Source organism: Lissotriton helveticus, chromosome 4_1 (assembly GCF_964261635.1).
Source record: "Lissotriton helveticus chromosome 4_1, aLisHel1.1, whole genome shotgun sequence".
Classification (NCBI taxonomy): domain Eukaryota; kingdom Metazoa; phylum Chordata; class Amphibia; order Caudata; family Salamandridae; genus Lissotriton; species Lissotriton helveticus.
The window spans coordinates 2044562045-2044587494 of NC_136063.1; the positions used below are offsets into that span (position 1 = coordinate 2044562045).

The window sequence follows — 25450 nt, forward strand, 5'->3', positions numbered from 1 at the left end:
TTTGCCGCATGGAATTTCTGTCTAATACCAAGACCAGAACACACTTTCTGCATAATTTGACCCACATATTCACTTCCATTGTCACTCCAGACAATGCGCGGCAAACCAAACCTAGGGAAAGACTCTTTAAGCAACACTTTAGCAGTTGACAGAGCAGTGTTATCTTTTAAGGGGTAGGCCCCTATCCAACGGGAAAAGGCACATACCACCACCAGAACATACTTAAGATTGTTGCATCGATCCATATGAATGTAATTGATCTGGAACACCTCAAAAGGATATGACGGGGGAGAAAAATGACCTGCCGGAGTTGGGGTACCCTTTCCTGGGTTATGCATTAGACAAACAATACAATGCTTAACCACATTCTCTGCACACTTCGGAATTCCTTCATTCTGCCACACAGGAGCCAAAAGTTTACAAATGCCTTTCGCACTGGACCATGAGCCATAGTTACAACCGGCAACACATAAGCGTCCGGTAATAACCATCGCTGATGTTCCGACAATTCTGTCCAACAACCCATCGAATCTAACATTCCCGTACTTTCTTTCCACGTTCTCAATTCATTCTCAGTAGCCTCTCCCTGAACCGTTCTCACGCTCTCAATCGTGTCTTCACACATTCCAATGTCCCTCACCCAATTTGCGGGGCCTGCTACATACATTCGACTAGCGGTGTCTCTAGCTGTAGTTCTTGCTACCTCGTCTGCAAATGCATTTCCACGACCCACATCATCAGTGACTTTCTTATGCGCGCTGCACTTTATAATCGCTATTTGTGCAGGTAAGGTAAGTGACTCAAGAAGATCAGTCACTAACTGACCATGCTGGATCTTTGTCCCGTGAGAGATAAAGAATCCTCTTTCCTTCCACAGCTTACCAAAACTATGTGCAACGCCAAAAGCGTCCTGACTATATGTGTACACATTCACTCTCTTTCCCTTTGACAATACACACGCTCTGGTTAAGGCTATCAATTCAGCTGCTTGGGCTGAATTATGTTCAATACGTGCTGTCTCAACAACTGTGCATAAGGTGGTGACAGCATAAGCAGAAGTAGTCTCCCCATTTGGAAGCTTGAAACAAGAACCGTCCACCCATAGGATCCCATCTGGGTCCTTGAGCGGAGTGTCCTTTAAATCAATCCTACCCTTCGTTTCTTCTTCCGTTCGAAGGAAACAATCATGTTTTTCCTGAACGTCTTTCTCATCTGGGAGGGGCAACAATGTAGCTGGATTTAACGTGTTACACCTTTTGATATATACATGACTCGCTAGAAGTGTCAGCTCATATCCAGACAAACGAGCACTGGTAAGGTGCTGTGTTTTTGTCCTATTCAGCAGGGTATCCACTGCATGTGGAACCATAACAATGAGTGTGTTATCCAACACTAATCCAGCAGACTGTCTAATGGAAATCGCCGCAGCTGCCGTAGCTCTGAGACAACTGGGCAAAGCTTTAGCTACCGGGTCTAGTGTAGCAGAGAAATAGGCACATGGCCTCTGCTTACCTCCAAATTGCTGTGTCAGAACTGACAATGCGCAACCCTCTCTCTCGTGGACGTACAGTGTAAAAGACTTGCTATAATCTGGGGTACCCAGCACTGGAACAGAACACAGGGCAGTACGTAAGTCAACAAAGCTTTTCTGACATTCATCCGTCCAAGGGAGCGGATGTGGCGTATCTTTCAATGTTAGTGCCAACAGCGGTTTAGCCAAAAGTGAAAAATTTGGAATCCATTGTCTACAGTAGGAAGTGATACCCAAAAAGGCACGCACGTCTCTCTGCGTGGTAGGTACAGACATCTGTGAAATAGTATGAATACGTTCCGGGGTCAATCGCCTTCCCTCCTTCGACAAGAGATGACCTAAATAGGTAACCTCTTGGCGGGCATATTGCAACTTAGAGGGAGACACCTTATGATGTAAAGTAGACAAATGGTGCAACAACGCAATGGTCACATTCTTACACACATCTTCCGTATCAGCAGCCACCAGTAAATCATCCACATACTGAATAAGCGTAGCACCTGGAGGCAAAGAGAAAGCATCAAGTTGTGACTTAAGAGCCTGGCTGTAGATGGAGGAACTTTCACAATAGCCTTGAGGTGCTCTTTTAAATCTAAAACTTCGGCCACCTAAAGAGAAACCAAAGATGTCCCTACTTTCTACAGCAATAGGAATGCTGAAGAAAGCATTCTTAAAGTCTATGACTGAAAACCAAACTGCCGAAGCAGGAATCATTGTCAACAAAGCTGTAATATCCGGAACAACAGGAAACTGTGGCACAACTATTTTATTGACCTCTCTAAGGTCAATAACAAATCGGTAAACAGGAGGCTGTGAAGGATCAGTCCTCTTAAGGATCGGAAGAACAGGGCTGTTACAAACATTCCCTCTCGTTTCTTCAACCACACCCTTCTGAATAAAATCATCAATAATAACCAAAAGTGCTCTCTCTGCATCAGGAGATATACGGTATTGGGGAATGCGTGGCATCCTCACATTCTCCTTGATTGTGACAACATAGGGGGGAATCGCAAGACAACCCACATCATTCGGTCCTGTAGCCCAAAGGCTTTCAGGAAGAGAAAGCAACTCAGGTGGGAACTGATCTCGGGACAAATACATGGAAGACGTCAGTTTCTTCCCCAACGTAAGATGCACACCAGAAGGGGAACAATACAATGTTGCATGTAGTCTTTTCAACAAATCCAAACCCAGCAAGTTCTCACCACAACCAGTCGTCAGAATAAGTGGAGCATTCAAATCATAGGGACCAATCGAAACGGGCAAGGGACAAGAGACCGGATTGCGAACTGGGGCGCCAGAAAATCCTACAGAAGTATTTATTAAGCCAGACAAAGGTGCCCCAGGGAGTTTAGAATGCATAATAGAACTTCTCATCGCACCAGTATCCAAAAGAAACGGTTCTGAAACACCCATAGTATTGATAGTGACATATGGCCCATTTTGATCTACTGGAATCGACACAACTCCCTCACTTCGTCCATGGCTGTCCTATTCGATCTGAAAATCGTCAGCCCCTTCTTCACAATAATCATCATTATAATACTGCGTGTACTGAACTTTCTGTTGATCAAAGCAATTCGCTGTAGATGAAGGAAGAGAACGCTGTCCCTGAGAGGACACACCTCGTCCTCTACCTCTAGATCCTGTCTGGAAAGTACCACAACCCCTTGGAGCAGGGATCCCATTATTACGCTGTAATAGAATCGGACAATTATTCTTGAAATGTCCCTCTTCCCTACAATACGCGCATTGATTAGGGCCCAACGAAAGACGTGGTGAAAAATACTCAGGTTTCTGGAACACTTTCTGAAACTGTGGAGGTTGAGAAAACTGAGGTTGTGCAGCACGTGGAGGATAAGCTTGCTGTAAAAGAACCTTAGTCTTCAAATCTTTATTTTTCTTCTCTTGTTTCTCCTTCTCCTCCTTATCTCTATTCTCATAATACTGAGCAGTAGCCAGTATTTTAGCAGAGGAAGAGACAGCCCATGCACTTTCAGAACTTTTTAGTTTATTTGACAATTCAGGAAGCAAATTGTATACATACTTATCCACAAGCAATCGCTGACCACCCTCTACACTTAAATCCTGACCACTATGATCAATAAACATCTCTTCAAAACGAGTGAAGAAATCCGAGACGCTTTCGTCTTTCTTTTGCTTACATGCAGCGAGCTTATCCCAATTAACTAGCACCGCAGGCATCATAGTTTTCATTAATTCAATTATTCTGCCTGGTAGGGCCGTAATCAGATCATCAGGTTTTGCACCACCTACTTGATTTGCGTCAGCGGCTCTAATAACGGCCCAATCACCACCTAATTCACCAGCATGATTCTCCCTGCGAATCCGTGCCCATAGTGCTTGTTGAACAACGTTGCCAAATAACATATCAATATCGGCCAAATTCATAATATAGGCCTCAACTGTTTGAGACAATTCCTTGTAATATCCAGCTGGATTTTTATGAGGATCCGGAAGAGTCTGTTTAAGCGCCAATACTTCAGACCTTTTCCAGGGTTCATGAACCCATATACGCTGGAAATGAGCAGGGATAGCAGGTGGACCAATCACCGCTTCTCTCCATACTGGAGGGACTTCGCTCATCGGATAATTCTTGATGCCCTTGTGTTTGGCAGGATCAGTCTCGGAAAAGGACAGGGACAGAAACATGTTTCGGAACCCAATGAGTTCATTCACCGCCTCTTCAACTCGTGGTCCTACATTAAAACCTTTATCAAAATCAGCTTGTAATTTCAGCAGCTTCGAAGGAACGGTATCCAACTCCATATCTTCCCAACCTCTGATAAGAGTCTGACACATGACATTAAAAACATATCTTTGTGTGGGCTCTGCTCATTGATGAAAAGAACTCATAATGTCCCCTGTACTGTATTCTAATCCTTTCTCAATCCATTTACGAGCCAGGGAACCCAAAACTACTCTCTCATCCATGAGAGGAAGTTGACAACGAGATTGTCGTCTAGCGAAAGCTGGAGACAAGTTAAAAGTCCCAAGAAGAGGAGAAAGGAAATTCTAAACGGCGTCCGCTAGTCTTCTATGTGAGGTAGGGGAATCCCTTGAGAGAACAGGAGGCGTAGAAGGCAATGGGGACTGAAACATAGCTGACTGAGGAACAGAAGCGGGGTATTGAAGAGGAGGTGGTGGCTGAATCACAGGCTGCAAAAACGGAGCAGAGGCAGGCAAGGGAGCATTAATAGGCTGAGCCAGTTGCTGAACAATCGGCAACTAAGCAACCATTGGTTGAGCAACAGGAGGAGGTAACAGAGGTGCATTAGGAGTTTGGGCATAGGGCGGAGGTGAATTTAACAAACAAGACATTAGGGAATCTTCCTCCAATTCCTTACTTTTATCTGAAGAGGAAGTAGGCAGCATCGGATAGCATCTATCTTTTGCCATGCGATGTTGTCTCTCTAGTATCTCATTCGCGTTATCTACTTCATTATTTTTAAAATGCTGAGCAGCCTCTATAATGGACATACTCATCGCTTTCTTATCCTTTTTAGCTTGTTTAATTTCTTTCTGTTTGGCTTCCTTACGCCAAAGACGAAAAGAGTCCAACATTGCCGGCCGGGCTTTTCTTCTAAACAGAATTGTTTCCAAATTATCTAGTATGGCGGGATCAAAACTACCATTTTGGGGCCATCTCAAAACTCCACTATTTTTCGTATATCGGACCCATGTCTCGTAATGGGACCAATACCATGTTTCGAATAGAGCTCATAAGTGGGAGTTCCAGCTGGGGGAATCGGACATGAGTTCTCTAACTGGGAATCCCTTGTACAACCTAAACAACAAAGCCTCTTAAACTTACTCAGTCCAGGCATCGTTACTTCTCTAGACTGCTTACAAACAACAAGGGGTGAAAATCAACGAAACAGTACAAACGTACTTACCCCTTGGCTTCAGGTATTTCAATAATTGAATAAAAAGAAACCCAAGAAACCAAAGCAAAACAAAGTTTCGTGGGAGCGACCCACCAAAATACTTAACTAAGGATCGTCCTACACCAGCGAAGGTCCGACTATCGTCTCGCCCTACCAAACATCATCAGAAGGGTCCAAGGCAGGGCGACAGTCAGGGCGGCAGTCATCAGCAGCCGTCGGAGAGGAGTAGCCGCGCTGTCAAAGACCTTCGGTCCACTTCCGACATACAGGGGTCGATCACGTGGTGCGCTTCCTCCGGAATTTTCTTGCGGGGCTCGTCACGACCCTCGGGCTCAACTGCTACCGCTGAAGTCGCCCCGCGTTGGGCGCCAGTTGGAGAACCGCAGCCTTAAGGCTCGGCGGCGCAGGGTACGCCTGAAATCCCCTTGGGTTCACCTGCCTTGTCAGAAACAGAGACTCTGACTCTTCGTCTGGCCTAGTCAATGATATTTATTACTTGCAGCTGGTACAGTGGTCTTAGAAGTCGTTAGTGAAACGAGGTTCAAAAGAGACTGCCACTTAACTCCGTGGCGCACAGGTTTATATACGGTACAATACAATGCAAAATGCAATCACACAAGAGTATGAGACATAAACAAACGTTAAAGACAATGCATTTAAGCCTAAACAACTCAAGTTTCCCGGTTCTATTTGTCACTCGACCCCTTAAGTAAATTACAAGTGAATCCACACAATTCGATTTACGAGTAGAGAAAACACAGCTGTATGTCGTAGAAGGACAATCGTGAAACAGGAGAATGCATGGTACATGTAGCGAAGGACAACAGATAAGATAACTTAAAGGAAAGAATGGTGTGAACCAACAAATAGTCCGGACGGGGCTTAATCAGCTCAGACAGGAATTAGTGGACTCGGCCAAACCCTGACACTTGTTAGTAAACATAGGCAAAGAAGCCACCTGAGACGTAAATGCAGAAGCGACAAAAACATCGCGTTCGCCGCGCTGCCTGAGTGAGGGCAACACAAGATGGCGGCGGTTACAAAATGGAGGCTGAGCACGAACAATTTCGTAATTTACAGAACCTCACCCTTCCCTACAGCGCTGGCTCAGAGCCGGCAAATGAAAAACAAAGCGATGCTAGAACATTGTTATATTTTTCATTTGCTGGCTCTGAGCCAGGCAGTGGGGCGACGCTCCTCCGCCATCGCAGAGGAGCCGCCGCTACCCTAGCATTTAGAGCCCACACTAGGACCTATTGCAAGCTTTCAAGAATCTCTTTTCCCTTTTACGAATGTGTCACCACCTTATCTTGAGGGCTGGGGACTTTCAAATGGTTTACGACCTCTATTTTGTTTGTAAACCATTGACATATATGGATAGGAAATTTGAATCGATATTTGGGAGGTACGCCGAAAACACTCCCCTCCAAATAATGATTCCTTACTCATTTCTAAACCTATTATTACTCGGAAAAAAGTTACTGACTCTTAAAATGATTTTAGTGCATTGCCAAAAGCATTCTTGCGGTTGCAAACTCCAAATAGGAGTGTTTGTGACCACAAAAAGCTGTGTGCATCTTGTTCTATGCCTTGTATGTATCTTCGCCTCTTTGCCATCTGTGCTTCTAAACCCGGCTCCAACTATGCAGGGTAACTCGAATTAAAATGTATTTTCAATTGTACGTAAAAGGCTGCTGCGTTCATTAGACGTCTTCCCTTTCAACTGTTGTTTTAATTCGTGTTATTGCGTACTTTTGTTATTATATGTTTTTTTTTTTTTTTTTTGATTTCAAGAAGATTTTATTAAGAGAAATAGTGATTCAAATAATAGCAAACAGAATACAAAGAGGCGATACATTCCAATATGAGAGGAACGCGAAACCATGGGCATCATTTGATCAATAACTAAGCTCAATGTAAGTAAAAGTGGAAAACAGGCAAACAATATGAAGGTAATGAAATGAGCCAATAAGGGAGTACATTGTTCAGAACTTAGAACGTATCAATCCCTAATATGGGGATATGGGGAAGGGAAGAGAAAAAGAACCATAGGAAGAAGGAAGGAGAGAAAGGAAAAAAGCAACAGAAAGAAAGAACGGGATGAGAGGACAGGAAAGAGGAAGAAAGAAAGAAAGAAGGAAGGAATCCCACAGGAAGAACCCAGTACCGCAACTACCAGACAAAAATTAGGTAGACATAACAACAGGAAATTGAGGGACTACACCTTTCGCAGAGAGTTCCATATAATCATCCAGAGTTGCCCAAACCCCCTTAGAGATGGAAGGCGACAGGTGTGCTAGATCTACTGAGGTGTGAGCACTGCGTAAAAAGGAAACCCATGCCCACCAAGTATGATATGAGACAGACGAGAAAGATTTCCATTCCATAAGGATAACTTTGACCGCTACAGATAGAAGAAGGTCTAAGAGTTGTAATTGTAATGGCTCAAGGGGAAGAGGCGTAGGAGCCGCCCAGGGGCCTAATAGAACTAAAGGAAAAGAGAGCTGGAGCTCAATGTCAAAGATAAGAGACAAATGTTGCTGAATAAGGACCCAGAAAGGTTTAAGTAAGGAACAGTTAAAGAACATATGTGGAAAATCACCCGCCTCAACGCCACAACTCCAACAGAGGTCATCCTCTTTAAGGTTGAGGGAATGAAGACGTACCGGAGTCCAGTGGAGTAGATTGATCGAGAAAAACTTGGACTGTATTAAGGAGGGAGCTATTTTATTACGTAACGCTAATTTGCCAATGGATTGCCAAGCTTCGGTGGAAATATGATCCGTAATATTATGATCAAAATGACGCAACCATTTTTGTTGTGCAACCGTCTGATCAGGAAGCAAAGTAGAGGATAGAAACCTATATATGTGGGAAGCAACATGACCCGCTTTGAGCCAAACAGAGAACAGCGAAACGGTGGAAGAGGAGGGGTGAAGACGAGTTTTCGAGATCGCAACCTTGATTTTAAGAAAAGTGTAAAAGTCTAGATTTGTTAGAGAATGTTTGAGCGCTAAAGTAGAGAAAGGTAAGGGCTCACCAGAATCATCATACAGATGTTGTACAAGAGAGATACCTTTCGTCGCCCAGTACGACATAAGTGTGGGAGTGATATTGAGTTTAATTTTGGGGTTGTGCCAAATGGAAGACCATCTAGTTTTGTGCAGAGGAAATGCCATCTTTCTATCCACTTTCTTAAGTGCGACAATTGTATCAATAATGATAGATCGGGAGAACAGAATATGTAAAGTGGAAGTAGTACAAAAAGAGGCAAGTGGTAGAGGAGCAGCTAAATCCTGTTCTATGAGTAGCCATAGAGGAATATGACGGGTTGGTGGAGAAAACCATAGGGCACCTTGGGAGGCCAAAAAAGCAGTCTGGTATTTTTCCCAGTCCGGGAAATTACAACCCCCCATATCACAAGGTCTACGTAAATATTTATATGCTAACCGAGCACGTTTGCCGCTCCATAAGAATTTGGAGGTGATACCATCAATTTCCCGAAAAAAAGAGTCAGATAATTTAATCGGAATCATGGAAGAGACAAAATTGATAATCGGAGTTATCATCATTTTAAGGGTTTGTAGGCGACCCCACCAAGAAATATGCTTTGGAGACCATGTGTCCAGAAGACGACGAACTTTAGCAAGAGTTTGAGATTCATTATAAGTAACCGTGGTATGGAGCGTAGAACAAAAATAAATGCCTAGATATTTGAGATGGGTAGCTTGCCATTTAAAGCCAGCCGAACCCATATGAGCAGGAAAGCAGTAGGCATTTAAGGGGAACAGTTCTGTCTTATCTTTATTTAGGGTATATCCCGAGACCTTAGAAAACAAAGAAATGGTGTCAGAGATAGCAGGAATGGCTAACGCGATGTCATCCGAGAAAATGAGAACATCGTCAGCGTAGGCTGCAGTTTTAAGACAATGAGGGCCAAAAGAAAACCCTTTGATATCAGGATGTAAATCAATCAACCGAAGGAGAGGATCAATAGATAACAAAAACAAAAGAGGGGATAAGGGACATCCCTGTCTCGTGCCCTGGCAAAGATTAAAAAAAGAGGATGTAGAACCATTAACTCGAATATTAGCTTTAGGTTGGGAGTATAAAGACATTACCATGTTAATAAAAGAGTCCCCAAGGTTATGTGCATGTAAGACAGCTCGAAGAAAAGGCCAAGAGACCTTATCGAAGGCCTTCTCCGCATCGAGGGCCAAGGCCGCGGCAGGTAGTTGGGATCGCTTAGCCGCCCCAATAATATGGCAAAAAGTGCGAATATTGTCTCTTGCCAGCCTACCTTTAACAAAACCAGTTTGGGAGGGATGGACTAGATTGGGAATGAAAGATTCTAGACGTTTAGCCAGAATTTTAGCAAAGATCTTCGCTTCCATATTGAGAAGCGAAATAGGGCGGAAATTCTTAGGGTCCGAATGATCCTTCCCCTCCTTTGGAAGCACTACTATGGTGGCTTCAGCAGCCGTACCCGAAACAGAACCATTACGAACAAACGCGTCAAAGACAGCCTGCAACTTAGGCACAAGCAACGGGAGAAAGGTTTTATAAAATAATATCGGGTATCCATCTGGGCCAGGTGCTTTCCCCGATCGGGTGGCCTTGATAGCAGAAACTATTTCCTCAGGTGAGATAGGTTCATTCAGAGTGGAGCGATCTTCTTCTGATACTGATTGAATCGGAATCGATTTTAGAAAATCTTGGCATTTGTCAAAAGAAGCTTGGTTAGAGGGGGTATACAATTTATTATAGAAATCACGAAAAACTTCAAGAATGTCCTCAGTTTGAAATTTTTTAGAGCCAGTATGATCTGTAATAGAAGAGATCTGAGAGGATTTATAGGAGGAATCTTGGAATTTTAATGTAGCAGCCAAAAGTTTACCAGCCCGATTCTTTAAGAGTAATTTTTTGGACTTTTGTGCTTGGAAACCAATATGAGCTCTTTTAGTGACAATTGTATTATATTTGTATTTTAGAAGCTTAATTTGTTGCAGGATAGTCGGGTCTTTAGTATGTCTAAAGGAAGCCTCCAGAGTTTTAATCTCAGACGATAAATCAGTAAGTTCTTTTTTAATCGCTAAATTGCGTTTGGACATGCATGCAATAACTTGGCCCCGGAAAGTACATTTAAAAGAGTCCCATAAAACTATCGGAGAAGATACAGAATCCTCATTCTCACGGAAAAAATTGTTTATATCCGTTGAAAAATCTTCCACTTGGGCAGAGTCATGTAACACTTCCGTATTAAGTCTCCAAGAACGACCGCGTGGTTTCGGAGCAAAGGACGAAAGCGTAAAAGTGACCGCAGCATGGTCCGAGATAACAATGGGATGTATGAGTGGGGAAGAAGAAGCTGAGACAAGAGAAGAGTGAACTAGGAGATAATCAATACGAGAGAATGAGGAATGAGGGGAGGAAAAGAAAGAAAAGTCACTAGCAGTGGGATTATGGAGACGCCAAATATCATGCAATTGAGCAATGGAACACATGTTAAGCATCTGTTTGTGTGCTTTAGGTGGACGAAACTGAAATGCAGAATTCCTGTCCAATAAAGGATCCATAGGTAAGTTAAAATCACCACCAACAATAAGATTTCCAGCATGTGGGGTGTCATGCAATTTTTTAGAGATGGATTTCCAAAAAGCAGGGTTATCAACATTCGGAGCATAGATATTCATAACAAACAAATCATGTTGTCCATCCGATAATTTAGATAAGAGCCAGCGACCCTCAGAATCATGCTCAGAGGAGAGAATCGATAAACCTGAATTCCTCGAAACTAATGTAACCACACCATTGCGTTTACCAAGAGCATCCGAACAAGACACATCCGACACCCACTCTTTCTTTAAAAATAACGCTTCTCTACTAGCGATCTTAGATTCCTGAAATAGAACCAAGTCCGCCGAGAGAGATTTACAATAATCTAAGATTTTAGATCGTTTCACCGGGTGATTCAAACCCTTAACATTAAGGGATAATACATTTAAACCTGGCATATAACGGAAGGGGATACAAACGAAGACAACATTGATAACAAAGAAGGGGCGGAGCTCAAAAATATAGAAGACCAACCCCTAAGCAAAATAGACGGTACGGGAGCATCCATGTGGGAGAACCAGGAAAAAAGAAAAGCTAGAAGAGGAGAAGAAAGACTAGAAAAGAGAAAGAAACGAGGCAGAGGGGGAGGTCTAAAAGAGACCCATATCATGCAAGGGGGAACGTGGAAAAGGCGAGTAGGGGACCCGTACTAGGAGCAAAAGTTGGTAAAGACGAATAGCCCAATATTAAAAGACAACTGTCAGTGAGCTAAAAAGCAATAGAAAAACCATACTCATATAAATACATTTGATAACGAAGTACTAAATTGCTATTAGAAGACTAAAACCACTCAAAGTAGATTAACAATACCACAACGAGAGCAAGTTCGTGAAGTAAATAACAATAATATAAAATGTAAGCAAAGCGTAATTATGTACGAAACATTTTGAAAAAACATATATCATTTTGTGAATACAAGAACAGACATGTATTGAATCCGCATATGAATAATACAAAAACACCGAATTGTAACTATACTATATAGTGGAATGACATAAGAAAGAGAAAAAGGTGCATGAAAGCAGTATATAGAAACGAGGAAGAGACAGAGAGGGAAGATGCAGAAGAGCAGAAAGAAGAAGGAGAAATCTACACAACCATACTACAATGAACCATAGAATAATGCAAATGTAATACAAAAAGCTAGTGAAAGAAGCAACAATACTTAATTGATAGACAATAAATCTGCCACCAATATCTATAAAAATGCAGGTAGTCTGTAAATGGTAACAGCAACAATATAAGTGAGACACGCCGTAAGAAAAATAGATAGGAGCAATAAAAAGGGAACAGAAAAAGAGGTACAAAAAACTAACGAGAGCAGAGAAGACGGGTAAAAGAAAAAGAAGAAAAAATTTAAAGGATCTAAAAAAAGTTTTTTCGAAAGAAAAAGAAGAGAAAAAGAAAAAGACGGAAAGGCAGGATACGAGAAAGAAGGAGCACTTACAGAATAGTATGGAAAGGAGAAAAGAAATAGGACGAACAATAGCAGAGGATTAGATTAACATGGAAACATGGCTGGAGAAAAAAGAGGAGGTAACCATCCAGAAAAAAAGATACAACCAGAAGTAGAGAAAACAACAAATCAGGTCCCTGAGGCACCATGAGCCTGTGAAGTTGATCTTTGAATTTCCATCTCTATTTCCTCCTGGTTATCCAAGAACGTTGCCAAGTCCGCCGGTTCGTCGAAGATTCTGGAACGCCCTTTATATGTAATGCGAAACTTGGACGGACCAGAAAAGGAAAAAGGGATACCCAAGTCAGTGAGACGTTTTCGAAGATTCAAGAAACCTTTCCGTCGTATGACCGTGTCTCTAGCAAAGTCTTGGGAAATAGATATGCGATGGCCCTCCCAAATGAGTTGCTTAATCTTGCGCATATGAGACAAAATCATCTCAGTGTGTTGATGCCGTAAAGGCTTAAAAATAATTGCTCTTGGCTGGGTAGCTGCTTTAGAACGGAACGTTGGAACACGGTGTGCTCTTTCAATCTCAAAATCTCTGAGGAAAGATAATTGAAGCGTATCCGGAATCCACTTAGATAAGAACTCAATCATGGAGGAGGATGTTTTCTCTGAGTCTTCCGGCATACCAAAAATACGCAGATTAGATCTCCTGTTACGGTCCTCCTGCTCCGTGAGGTCTCTGCGCAGCGCCGCCATAGAGCGCTCCATTTGAGAGAGGGACCTAGATTGCTTGTGGATACCATCCTCTGCAGAGCTGATCCGTGTTTCAGCCGTTGATACACGTAGAGAAAGGGCTTTAAACTCATTCCTGATAGCAGACACTTCCACTTGAAGTAAGTCAGTGTTAGTTTTAGTGGACTGCGCAATATCGTGAACCTCATTGAGGCGCGCCAAAATGGTGTCCAATGTGGAAGAATTGTCCGCCTGTGGAGATTCAGGAGACGGAGAGACTGACTTAAGTCTTTTCAAAGATGCGCCCTGGTCCTTAGAGTCTTTGGTGTTCATGGATCGATTCATATTGACAGAGTGGTAGCAGAAGGCTATCAAAAGACCCCTGGAGTAGAGAATAGCACCAAAGACACTCAAAATATTCAGGTACAGTGGAGAAAAAAACAAAAAAAGAGGCAGTTCACGCTCAAAACACGCTACGCAAATCTAGCGGATCAGGTATGAGCAGAGATAGGCGTGAGACCCCTTCAAGGAAGCAATAGAAACTTCTCACTGAGCCAATGAAGAAAAAAATAAATAAATAATAAAATAATAAAAAAAAAAAAACTGTGAGCAGCTTCAAACCCAGCCAAGCAGCAATAGAGTAACATTAGAAAAAAGAAAAAGCCTGAATGTTACCATAATAGACAGCGTGTGAAGAAACCCTCATTCAGACACTGAAGACTGCTAACTTGTATCCGCGGCGGCGCCTCAGAAGCCAGCTGTCCAGAACATCAGACGCCCGGAACATCAGACGCGGTAAAATGGCGGCCGCTCCTCAGGAATGCGGGCGCCTGTGAGGAATGAAGCCAAAGTCATAGTTCCGAGATTACAAACCGCGGAAAAACAGCGTCATGGAGGTCCGCACACGTTCCGCTTTTGTTGTGTGGTTTTCCCGGTCAGGAGGGCAAGAAGAGACGGAGATAAGCGCTCGACGGGACCAACTCTCCCCGGAGCTCAAGCGCGACCCGCCATATCACAGCGGCGCGCAAGCCACGCCCTGTTATTATATGGTTTTAAGTGACCTTCAATACAACTGAACTTGAATGTATTTGTGCGTCCAAGTCGGAAAATAAAAGTTGCAACATACTACTATAATATCACGACATTTTCCATGCGGGAGCAAAGACCGACGGAATGTCATGGGCCACACGCCCCCCCCCCCCCCCCCCCCCCCCCGCCCTCAGGTACGCCTCGGTGCCCCCAGGCTGCCCAGGCTGCCCTGGCACTGGGGTGCCCTCAGCAGCCTCGCTGGCAGGCTCTACGCGTGCCGCTGCCACGGGGAGGGAGGCCAGTCACGTCCCGGCGCAGCGCGAGCCCATTCCGCAGGGCTCGAGGACAAAGGTCCCGGTGACGCTCTCCACACACCTGCTGAATTATTCACCGCGAGCCCGGCAGTCTCCCTGCCCGCAGCGCATTCTTTCTGCAACCTGTTAGGCGGAAAGTGGAGGAAAGACGTTAGGGCAAAGGGGAGTGGGCGGGGCCGGTGCCAGCGCCCGGGACTCACGGGGGGCGGGTGGCGCAGCGAGGGACCGGCTGCACCTCTGTGTGCACAGGCAGGACGGGCAGCTGCCGCGAGAGGGACCAGTCTGCCAACACACAGTGGGCAAACACACCGTCTGCGGGCGCTCTGTTGTCAGCAACGCGGCGTCAGCGCGAAAAGTGCGTTTCTCCACTGGGCGGTGTGCTGGCGTGGCCCTGTCCAGCAGGGCGACAGTTCCTGCTCCTCCAGGGTGCCTGCCCTGCCAGGTGAAGGGCCTCTCAAGGTTGGCAGGTGTGTGCCTCTTGCAAATGACTTCTGTGTCCCATTTGTAAGCGCTTGTGGCGACTGTACCTCTATTGTGAGGGCGTTTGGTGCTTATTTTAGTTGTGTACAGGTATCGTGTCTGTGCATGTGTATTGTGACTGTCCGTACAACTGTAGTGTTTGAATAATATGTTGCGCATATTTAAGTTGTATACAGGTATTGTGTCTGTCTGTTCAATTCTAGTGTTTGAGAAAGTGTGCTGTGGTAATGCATGTGTGAAGTGGCTACATGTTGTGGCTGTAAATGTGTCAGTGTTTTATATGTTGTTTTGTTTTTTACTGTAAAATGGTAATACTGATTGTGAATGTTTTTTGGACGGTGCCTCTTAATGCGGGTTTAAAGATACATTGTGACAGTCTGAAAATGTGACGCACTGGTTTTTAAATGTATTCTGGTTGCAATTAAAGAGTTCTCAATCAGTGTTTCCCAAACTTTTTAGAACCACAACTCACTTTATAAAACAACAAACTTTTGCAACCCACCTACCTTTTATGGACATCAGGCGGGCGATTTTTGAATGTAATTAAAGCATCATGTGGTACTGCATTGTCATTTTCAGAGAGCATACTTCCAGTACACAGTCACTACATTTGCATAGAAATATCGTTTTACTGATAAAACGATATAGCACACAAATGATAATGTATGGAAATCGGGTTTCTGTGAATATTTAATTATTTATGCATCACCAAGTAAGTGTCTTGGTTTGTTTTGGTCCTGTAAAAATCTCTGTAACCACCACACTTCAGAACTACAAACAAATGCTTCATTTCTGCTTAGCTATCCGCTGGATGTATACAGTTCCTTTACAGGTATTTACATTTTGTTGTGTATTGAAAAAAAAAAACATCCTACATTGTTCACATAATTCACTTTAGGAACTCCCAGTGGGTCACGAACCACAGTTTGGGAAACACTGCTCTAAATGGTACTGGGTCTTTATAGATGTGCATTGTGACTGGAAATGTGATTATTTGCCACCTGTTTTGGGGCTGTAGATGTGTATTGTGGCTATGAGCATGCATTGCGGATGTATTTCATGTGTATGTTGACTGTAAGAGCTTGCTGTGTCCATTAGTGCATAATGTGTTAAACTTACTGTGTGTATATTTGTATATTTTCTGCTTGTAGGTAAATGCTTAGCGTGCTTTTACTGGGTGTACAAGTGGGATGTATGACATAACAACGCATACTTTTACAACGCATGCTTTTACAACGCAAGTATTACAACGCAAACCTTTACAACGCATAGCGCTTAGGGGTGCTGGATAGTGAATAGTTTAATTTACTATTCCAACTCCAGTCCCCGTGGACACTAGGGAAGGTGTTGGATAGTAAATTAAATCTATTCCCTATCCTAGAGCGCCCCCCAGCGCAATGCGTTGTAATGGTTTTTGTTGTAAATCCTGCGTTGTAATAGCACTGCGTGGTAAAAGTTGCGTTGTAAAAGATGTTTCCCGTACAAGTGTACTGGGACTCTAATGTGTGTTGGGACTCTTCAAAATGTGCGTTGCGGCAATCAGTACATTGCTTGTATGCATGTCTGCAAATGAAGCCTGTTAGTGGCTGCGCTACAGGCTGCTGGTGGGAGTGTGTGTATTATGTGTCTAAAACTATTCATGCTTCGAGACTATAAGGGTTTAAATTACTATTAGTACATTTGTTCAGTTACTGTGTGTATTGTGTGTTGTTACCAATTAACACCTTCCACGCTGATGACGAGCTCAGCTCGTCATGAGCGTTACCTGCCGTACGCTCATGACGAGCTGAGCTCGTCATGTAACGCGGTAATTTCAAAATTGCAGCGCACAGCGGAAAGTGCCGCCGCAGCGATGCGGTTATACAGATAGTGCGACTGTACACATCCATTGTGTGACTGCAAATATCTAGTGTTGCTGTAAACGTGTATCTGGACAGGCTGAAATGTTTGCTTGTGTGTAGGTGCCATTAAATGCTTGACATGCTGTTAGCGTATCATTTTGTATTTGATAAATTGTGACTGTCATCACATTCATTAAGTTACTGTATGTAGGTGTATATGTGTCAGAGATTGAATGTGTGTCCTGGAGGTGTATGTGATTATGTATAAATGCATTTTCCCTGTAGAAATTTATTTGTACAGTTTTAAATGTTTAATGTGAGTTTCAGCACATTCCTTTAGTTACTGTTTGTTGATGCACATTTTGGGCCTGTTGGTGAATGTATCAAAAGAAACACAAGTGATGGATGGAATGCAGAACAAATCAAAACATTCAACCCCCAGTCAAGAGATCTGGGTTAAATCTATCATTATTTTGCTCACCATGCTACGCCAGTTTAGACCTGGCCATATGCAAATCAGTCTTGCCCCTGTGCCTCATGGGAACAGTCCAGCCCGAACTGCCTGTGCAGGGTCAAGACTGATTTGCATATGGCTGGGTCCAAACTGGAATGGCATGGTGAGCAAAAAAAACAATGGATTTAGGCCCAGATCTTTGTACTGGGGTGAATGTGTGGAGCGCTATCACCGAGTGTATAGATATGGTGAATGTAAACGTGCACTGTGGCAGTAAACGTTCATTTGCACTGGTTACAATGTTTATCGTGACCAGCAGCGGCTGGTGCAGGTAAGCGTGATGGAGGAGAACGTGGGGGATGTCGACAGACAATGGAATAGGGTAAATTAATTAAATAAATAAGTCCTATTCGGTTGTCTGTCGACATCCACCCCACCGCGCTTACCTGCACTACCCACTGCTGATTGTGACTAACATTGCATGTGTCTAGTTACTGTGTGTTGGAATAAACCTTGTGCATGTCAGTGAATGATTGACATGCTGTTACCAAGAGTACTGATATGGTGAATGTAAACATGCAATGTGGCAGTAAACGTGCATTGAGGCTATGTAAAATGTTTACTACATGCATGTGCATATACGTGTCTGTCAGGAAGTGCTTGGCGTACTGTTACCGAGTGTACATAGATGGGTGAATATACATGTGTAAACGCACCTGTGGCTTTAAATGGGTATTGAGCAGAGGTGGACAAGCCAAAAAATAAACAGGGAAAGCCAAGCCAGAACAAAGCTCAAATCTTAGAGACTGGGCACGGTTGTATGTCAGCACAACGTGGGCTATTACCACGCGTGCCATTACAACGCTGTTTTTACAACGCAAGTCGTTACAACGACTTGCGCTATAAGCGCTGGATAGTGGAATAGTTTAATTTTCTATTCCAGCTCCAGCCCACGTTACAGTAGGGAAGGTGTTGGAATAGAAAATTTAACTATTCCTTGTCCAACAGCGCCCTCCAGCGCAAGTTGTTGAAACGACTTGCGTTGTAAAAGCAGCGTAGTAATGGCAGCGCGTGGTAATGGCCGCGTTGTAAAGGCTGTTCCCCCTGGGCGCAAGCCATGAAAATATGTGTTATGCAAATCGTACAACAAGCCACATACAAAACGATAATGGCTGTTCAACGTTTAAAAAAGTGTTTTTCTCTAACATGGGAAATCTGTGACAATATTGCGGCACATTATAGCACTGCCCTGAGAAGTAGTTATTAAAAGTGATATTTTTGTACAACTGGTAGTCTAAAAAACGTATTCGAAAGTCTTTCCATACATGATAATAAAGGCAAAAAAGTTTTGGTGAAATAAAATATTGGCCTAAGATCAAACAATTTAAGCAGGGAAGCTGTGATTTATCCATGTTTTCTGGTTTCAGTCTGTACAAATCAGCCAGTAAATGGGTATTTATTTGTCTTTCCTTATGTTAAGGCTTTGTTTTGACCTCTTAGTGCATTCTGCAAATCACATGATGTTGAGCACACGCCTAGACTTGAACCTGGTTCCCGAGTTCCATAGTCTGCAGCTCTGGCCATAACACTAGAGGGGGGCGAGCCAACTAATTAATGGGGTGAGCAGAGCCAAGCCAAGGGTCAGGCTCAGATTTGAGTGCCCATGTACGAGTCGAGCCCTGAAAATGTTTGCTATATAAATCATACAACAAACATCACATAAATTATGATAAAGTTTATTCAAAATTCAAAAAAGTTTACTTAACATGTCTAAGCCTTGACATTAATACATCACATTATAGCAGTGGTTCCCAAACTTTTGACTTCAGAGGAGCCCCATTGAGTTACTACTGGAAGCCGGGGACCCCCAAGCAATTTATACCATTTACATTTCAAACACCAAAACAGTCATTCACAAAAAATACACAAACAAGTGCACACCAAACAAATATTCGAATTACCAAAGATTTTATTATTTTATATTGAAATGAACACATTTACAAAAATGTAAACATTCTAATAGGAAGGTTGGTGCTGCATCTCTGCACTAACTTTTCAATGTTTGCTTTTATTTCATGGTATGAGGCTCCTGCTCCTGCCAGGGCCGTACTGGAAACCCAAAGCAGCCCTGGCAAATGTTGTCAGACCAGTCCCTGTATGGTGCACACCAAGTGCAGCAAGTGAACCTGACCGCTACAAAGGGGGCTTTGGTGGTCGCTCCCCCCAAGAAAATGAGGGGAAAATAGTGCATTCTACAACACATTTGTCATTAGAAATTGAATTGTTTTTAAAGCATAGTGATTGAATACCTGACTGTGCACCAGGATACAACAACATTTGTTGGGGCTCTTCAATGATTCCCTCATTATAAACCTCTAACAGTGCCTCTTATCTCTCCATAGCCCCTCTCTCACATGTATTTCATTAGTTTTATAGCACCTCTCATACCAGTGTAGGGTGTCAGAGCACTTTACATCACACACATACAGAGACAATGAATCATATGTGTGTAAATCAGTATATAGAACATTTTACGTAAGGCAGAGGGGACTGCAAGGTGAAGGATTCACGTCATCCATACTGGTAGGCATTTTTTAAGAGTGCTTGGACTGGAGAAACACAAACTCAGGTTTCAGAACATAACACAATGGTTGGCATTGACTTCAATAATAAGAATGTATTTCTACCCAAACGTACTTTTATTTAGCAGCATCAGGATAATGAAAGACTAGGGAAGAAAAACATAATTTACTAACTTGTGTAATACAGTTTGCAAGCAGCTCTTTGATGGCAGTTCATAGCTCACTGTGCTAGATTACAATTGCAACTTATGAACTGCACAGTAACAACAGAATCGCTGTGAAAAAAGCAGTAACCCACTGAGCTATGCCCATAAAATACTGTTTTTGAAATGAGTAGTGCACGTTCTTTGCAGAAGGCAGAATAACCCTCTGCACTACCTTAGATGAGTCGCAGGTTCCACTGTACAAAACTCTGATTTCTTTCCAGCAGGTACATTAATCACTGGAGTTCTCTTGACACTTTATTGTTGCCCGAAAACTGCTGATTATACGAGAAACTTTGTAGTGCTTTTAAAACTGCTGCCTGTAGAACCCCTAGGAATATGTCATGGACCCCTGGGGTCCAAGGACCACAGTTTGGGAACCACTGCATTATAGCACTGCACTGAGCAGTAAGCATTAAAAATGATCGTTTTTAAACATGAATATTAGTGTACTAATAAGGCAAAACAGTTGTCATATAAACCTAGTACAAGGCTGAGATTATTATACAGTAACATTATAGTCCATTAAATCAAACACACTAGGTTTTGTACAGCTGGCATTCTGAACTTGTATATTTAAAAGTGCTTTCATACGGGATAATAAAAAAAAGAGTTTTGGTGAAATAAAATATCTGCCTTAGATCACACAATTTAAGCAGGGACACTACGATGTATCCAAGATTTTTGGTTTCACTTTGTACAAATTAGCCTGTAGCTGGGTATTTATTTGTCTTTCCTTATGGTAAGGCTTTGTTTTTTATCTCTTTTATATAGGTCGAACTCGACCCAAAGATATTGGAGCATAAGTTAAGTTACCATTCATTATTTATAGGTTAGCTAAGTGATTCCAACAGAATCAAAGCATGTTTAGCCGACACTAAGGCTCGAACCTAGTTCCCCAGTTCCAGGGTTGACAGCTCTGCCCTTAACCACCACATCAGGTTACATGGAGGGAGACCGGCAGAAACCACATGCTCTTCATGGGCTCGAGGTTCCAAAAGGAACTCGAGCCGAGCCAGAGCCAAGCTTCAGGCTCGAGATTTCAGTGGCTCATCCACCTCTAGTGCTAAAAGTAAACATGTGGTGAATGCAAACGTGCTGTTACTGAGTGTACACAGTGTGACCAGTGTGAATGTGGATTGTGAAAGAGTTCCACGGAAACTAAACTTTGTTTGTTCCTCTTTGAATGTTCCCTCTGCAGGCTGGAGGAGGCCGGAGCAGGGCATGCCTCTCCGCGCCCGGGGATCAGTGCCGAGCCTGGTTGCCCTTCACCCTGACCCCGGTTGGAGAGTGCTATGGCCGCGGAGGAGGCTGCGCGGCGGGCAGAGCCCGCAGGAGGACCCGTGGAAGCAGCGGAGCCGGGCCCCGCCGCAAAGGCCAGCTGGGAGCGTAAGTCTCAGGCCCGCGGGCCGCCTGCGGACGCTCGCCAGGCCCGGTGGTCGCCGCAGCCGTCCCCAGAGTCCAGCCGGGCGCGGAGGTCTCAGCTCAGGAGCCTCACGGAGGCGCACAGGCCCTCGGCGCGGTGGCACCGGGAGAGCCTGCCACCTTCCTGGACGGGGGATCCGGGGCCGCAGGTGGCCCCCGGCGGTAGGATGCCCTCTCCCGGCGGCAGCATGAGCAGCAGGCGCCTGCGCCTTCTGAAGGAGGCTTCTCAGGGCGGCGCGGGGGCCTTGCCCCTGGGGGGCATGTGGAGTATACCCTCGCAGAGGAACAGCATCGCGGTCCCCACAGACAGGAAGGAGCTCGGCGCCCCCGGGACAGGCGAGGCAGGACCTGGGGACCAGTGTGGGGGCCCAGACAGACGACCAACGTGGCAGGCGCAGAATCAGGGCGCCCCTCCATGCCCTGAGGGGGCAGCCGCCCCGGAGGACTCCTACTCACAACATCCTTGGTCTTTGGGCTCTGAAGATTTTTCTGCCTACGCCCCGTTGGCCCTGGACCCATTGGAGCATGAATGGATGCTGACGGCAGCAGAGGGGCAGTATGACAGCATCTATGGACCGCTCACCTCTGACCCCAGCCTCCTCTACGTGAGGGACTTCGTGACAGGCTTCTCGGCCATCCACTGGTTGGCCAAACACGGCAAGCACGAAGACTTGATCCAGCTGATGCAGTTTTCCGAAGCGCAAGGCCTACCGGTGGACATCAACGCCCGGGCCAGCGGCGGCCTCACGCCCTTGCACATTGCGGCCATGCAGGGCCACGAGATGCTCATAAAGGTGCTGGTGGGGGCTTTTGGCGCAGACGTGCACCTCAGAGACCACAACGGACGCAAGGCCTGGCAGTACCTGCGAACCAACGCCTCACCCCAAATCAAGGAGCTCTCCGGGGCCCAGGAGGAAGAAGAGGTGGCCAACTTGGCCTTCCTCAACAAGAACAACAACAGCCGCTCTTCCAAGCGAGCCTCGAAGAGAGCACCACGTATGGATGAGGTGGACGCAGGCCGGCCAGAGAAAAGTGGGCTGCCTGCCACCATCTCTCCGTTCATGAACCTCTTCAGGCGTGTCCGGCTCTATCTTTCTTCAGATTGGTGAACTGTTCTAAGGCCTGGCCATGACCATTTGTCCTCCTTTCGAACCAATGAAGCACACTGGACAGCACTTTTCGGGATATCTCAGTTGAGAATTATGTACCATGACAAACTGCTATTATACTCAGAAATTGACTTCTGCACACAGCCATGCTACATGCATGTGGCTTAAGCATGGGCCATTATCCTTCTCCACACATCACATGTTTGCAAAATGAGTCCCAGCGCTCTCAAACTCTGATTGAATCTTTTAAGCTGGACATTGCAAAGTTCTTGATCTGCCAGTTAATGGTCATGTTGAAGTAATAATCTGTTGAAGTAATGGGCAAGTCGATGCAACGAGCAGTTGAAGTAATGACCTTGCCATGGTAATGATCAGTGGAAGTAATGTGAAGGTCGAAGTGATGTTCTGTTGACGTAACGGGCAGATCAAAGCATGATTAAGTGAGTTAATGGGCAAGTCGAAGTATTGGTCAGTTGTAGTTACGGCCAGGAAGAAGTAATGGTCATTTGAAGTATAGGGCATATCAATGAATTGGTCACTGGAGGAAAAGCACAGTTTGAGGTATTAATTAAGAAAGTTGACATAGGGTGCACTGTCCTGCTGTACCATCCATGTGGATGAGTGGAAGGTTCATGGAAGTGTGTCTTTTCCCGTGTATTTACAGGTGAAATCAGACCCTGCATTCAAACTAAACAATATGTGTGCCAACGAAAAAGAAAGAAAAACTCAATTGAGTCATACTTGTATTGAGTGGGGAGCTTGTGCACATTTTTGCACATTCGTCGCCACTGTAGAGCGGGTTTTCCCCCCACAGACTGAGCATTTTACTTTTTACACCTCTTTAGAAGAAGGATTTCCTATTGCTTATTTTGACAATCTCTTGTTGTTCATGAGGCATTCACAAGGGAATGAGAAGGGGCTTCCACTGCTGTGATCATAAAAGAAAAGGAAGCAAGGTCTTATAAATAAATGTGCTGTTTTTCATATTGATAAATGAGCAACGATAATTTAATGAGTCCACTGTCCACCCCTTGTAGTTTGCAGCTCGTATAAATTCCCTCTTTAGACTACAGCGTGATAAATAACACACGAAATGGGGCTGTAATAAAAAAAAATGCACCTTTGTCGAGCAGTTATGCATCACTGGTGGTGTAATTTTGCAGCATGCTTTGAACCAACATGCAGATGCAAAAATGTGTTCATAGAAATTTACCAATACAAAGGTAATATTTAGTAGGGGTCAGTTTGGGGCCTAACGGATGGTGGAAATGATAGTACTAAATTGCCCAACACTGGTGCACCCTATCTAGATAGTACTGTGCAGCACACAATGTGCAGTAGATCTGGCATAGACGTCAGTCCCATAGGAGTTCATGCACCAGGCATTGCTCCTGCTCACAAGACTAGTTCAAGCCAATGCTCTCTGTTGGGCATCACGCAATTATCGATAGTTGTGGGTCCTCACCAGCGTATATGACCACAATGACAATATTGGGCACTGTTGATGTTTGGCCACAAGATCTACCCACACAGAATAGTATGGTTTGATGCAACTTTGTGACTTGTAGAACAATAATTCCCTCTTGAGCTCTTTATTTCTATTAATATGTAGATGAAATTGTGTATTAACCAAAATGATTAAGTACATTGGTCAAAAATGCACTCCCTCTGCACTCGACGGCACTTTCTGGGGCATTAGGAAGCCTTTTTGAGGGGCGAGCACTGAAAGGTTGACCATCACTAAACCCACCAACACTCACTCTGCCAGCATTGAGTTTGCTTCCATTATTTGATTCTTCTCATTACTCTAAATGGGCCTGTCCTGTCGACTCGGGGTACCTGCACTTAATAAGGATGGAGTAAATGGAGTGCAGGCATCCCTGCTCCTCAGTAGGGAACAGCGGTCTGGGTTAGCACGCATCTATTTTGTTAGATGTCCATATGAAGTGTCTATAGCACTTTTACTTGTCTTTTCTGAATACCGTCATTTTAGTGACCCTTTTGGTGCTAACAAGTGATCCGGGGCCTGGTTTAGAGTTGAGTTTTAATGGGAAATGCTCAAGTTTCTGGAGGAAGTGAACAATTTAGAAAGCCTATCTTGACTCCTCAGCTAAACCCTCATGTTTCCTGAACCAGCGGTCCATCCGGGGTTAGTAATTCTAACATACTGTATATTTCTTGCGGCCTCTCAGGGGGAAAACACGTATTTGATTTTTTGTAATGGAAGAATAAATCTATTTGTGCTACAACAGTTTTGCAGAAGTCTCATATTGCAGAAACACATGTCAAAGAGTTGCGTTTCCTAACTGAAAAAATAATATAATTTGTAAAACGTCCAGCTCAAAGGTAGAGGGAGGGCTACCACTTGAATATGCTTCAACTAATTATCAGATAGACCTGTCTGACAGTAGCATGCACACTCTTTCCAATATTTCTCTCGAATGCGGTCACAAGGTCCATACTACATTACAGACCTCTAGACTGTTGTGTACAATGGAGAAGTTCTAGTTAAAATGTTAGTGATATATCCTTAACATTGGTAGGAAATCCCGTACAGAGTAGATGAGGTGGGCAGAGAGAATTAGAGGTAGAGGTTCCAAGGAAGACACAAGTCTGTAGTAAAAAAAAGAGAGACAAAGCTTATGAAGAAGTACAAAGAGACAACTGGTGCATATTTTGAGTAGGAATCAGCATGAAAAAATGTCATTGCTCTGAGATTTGTAATGCTTGCATTTAGGATTCAATTGACCGTGCAGTGGCCAAACAGTTGTACACTTGTCCTGTAAAGAAAGTGTTGCTGTAGCAGCATTGCGAACTGTGA

The 25450-nt window shown here is 44.1% G+C and overlaps 1 protein-coding gene across 1 annotated transcript; it reads left to right on the forward strand.

Moving 5' to 3' along the window:
* Positions 1-14782: 14782 nt before the first annotated feature.
* Positions 14783-24880, forward strand: SOWAHD (sosondowah ankyrin repeat domain family member D). The gene is made up of 2 exons (XM_078688705.1): positions 14783-15002; positions 21297-24880. Exon 2 carries the CDS (start codon positions 21391-21393, stop codon positions 22627-22629), a length of 1239 nt encoding a protein of 412 aa, XP_078544831.1. The 5' UTR covers positions 14783-15002; positions 21297-21390; the 3' UTR covers positions 22630-24880.
* Positions 24881-25450: the final 570 nt, after the last annotated feature.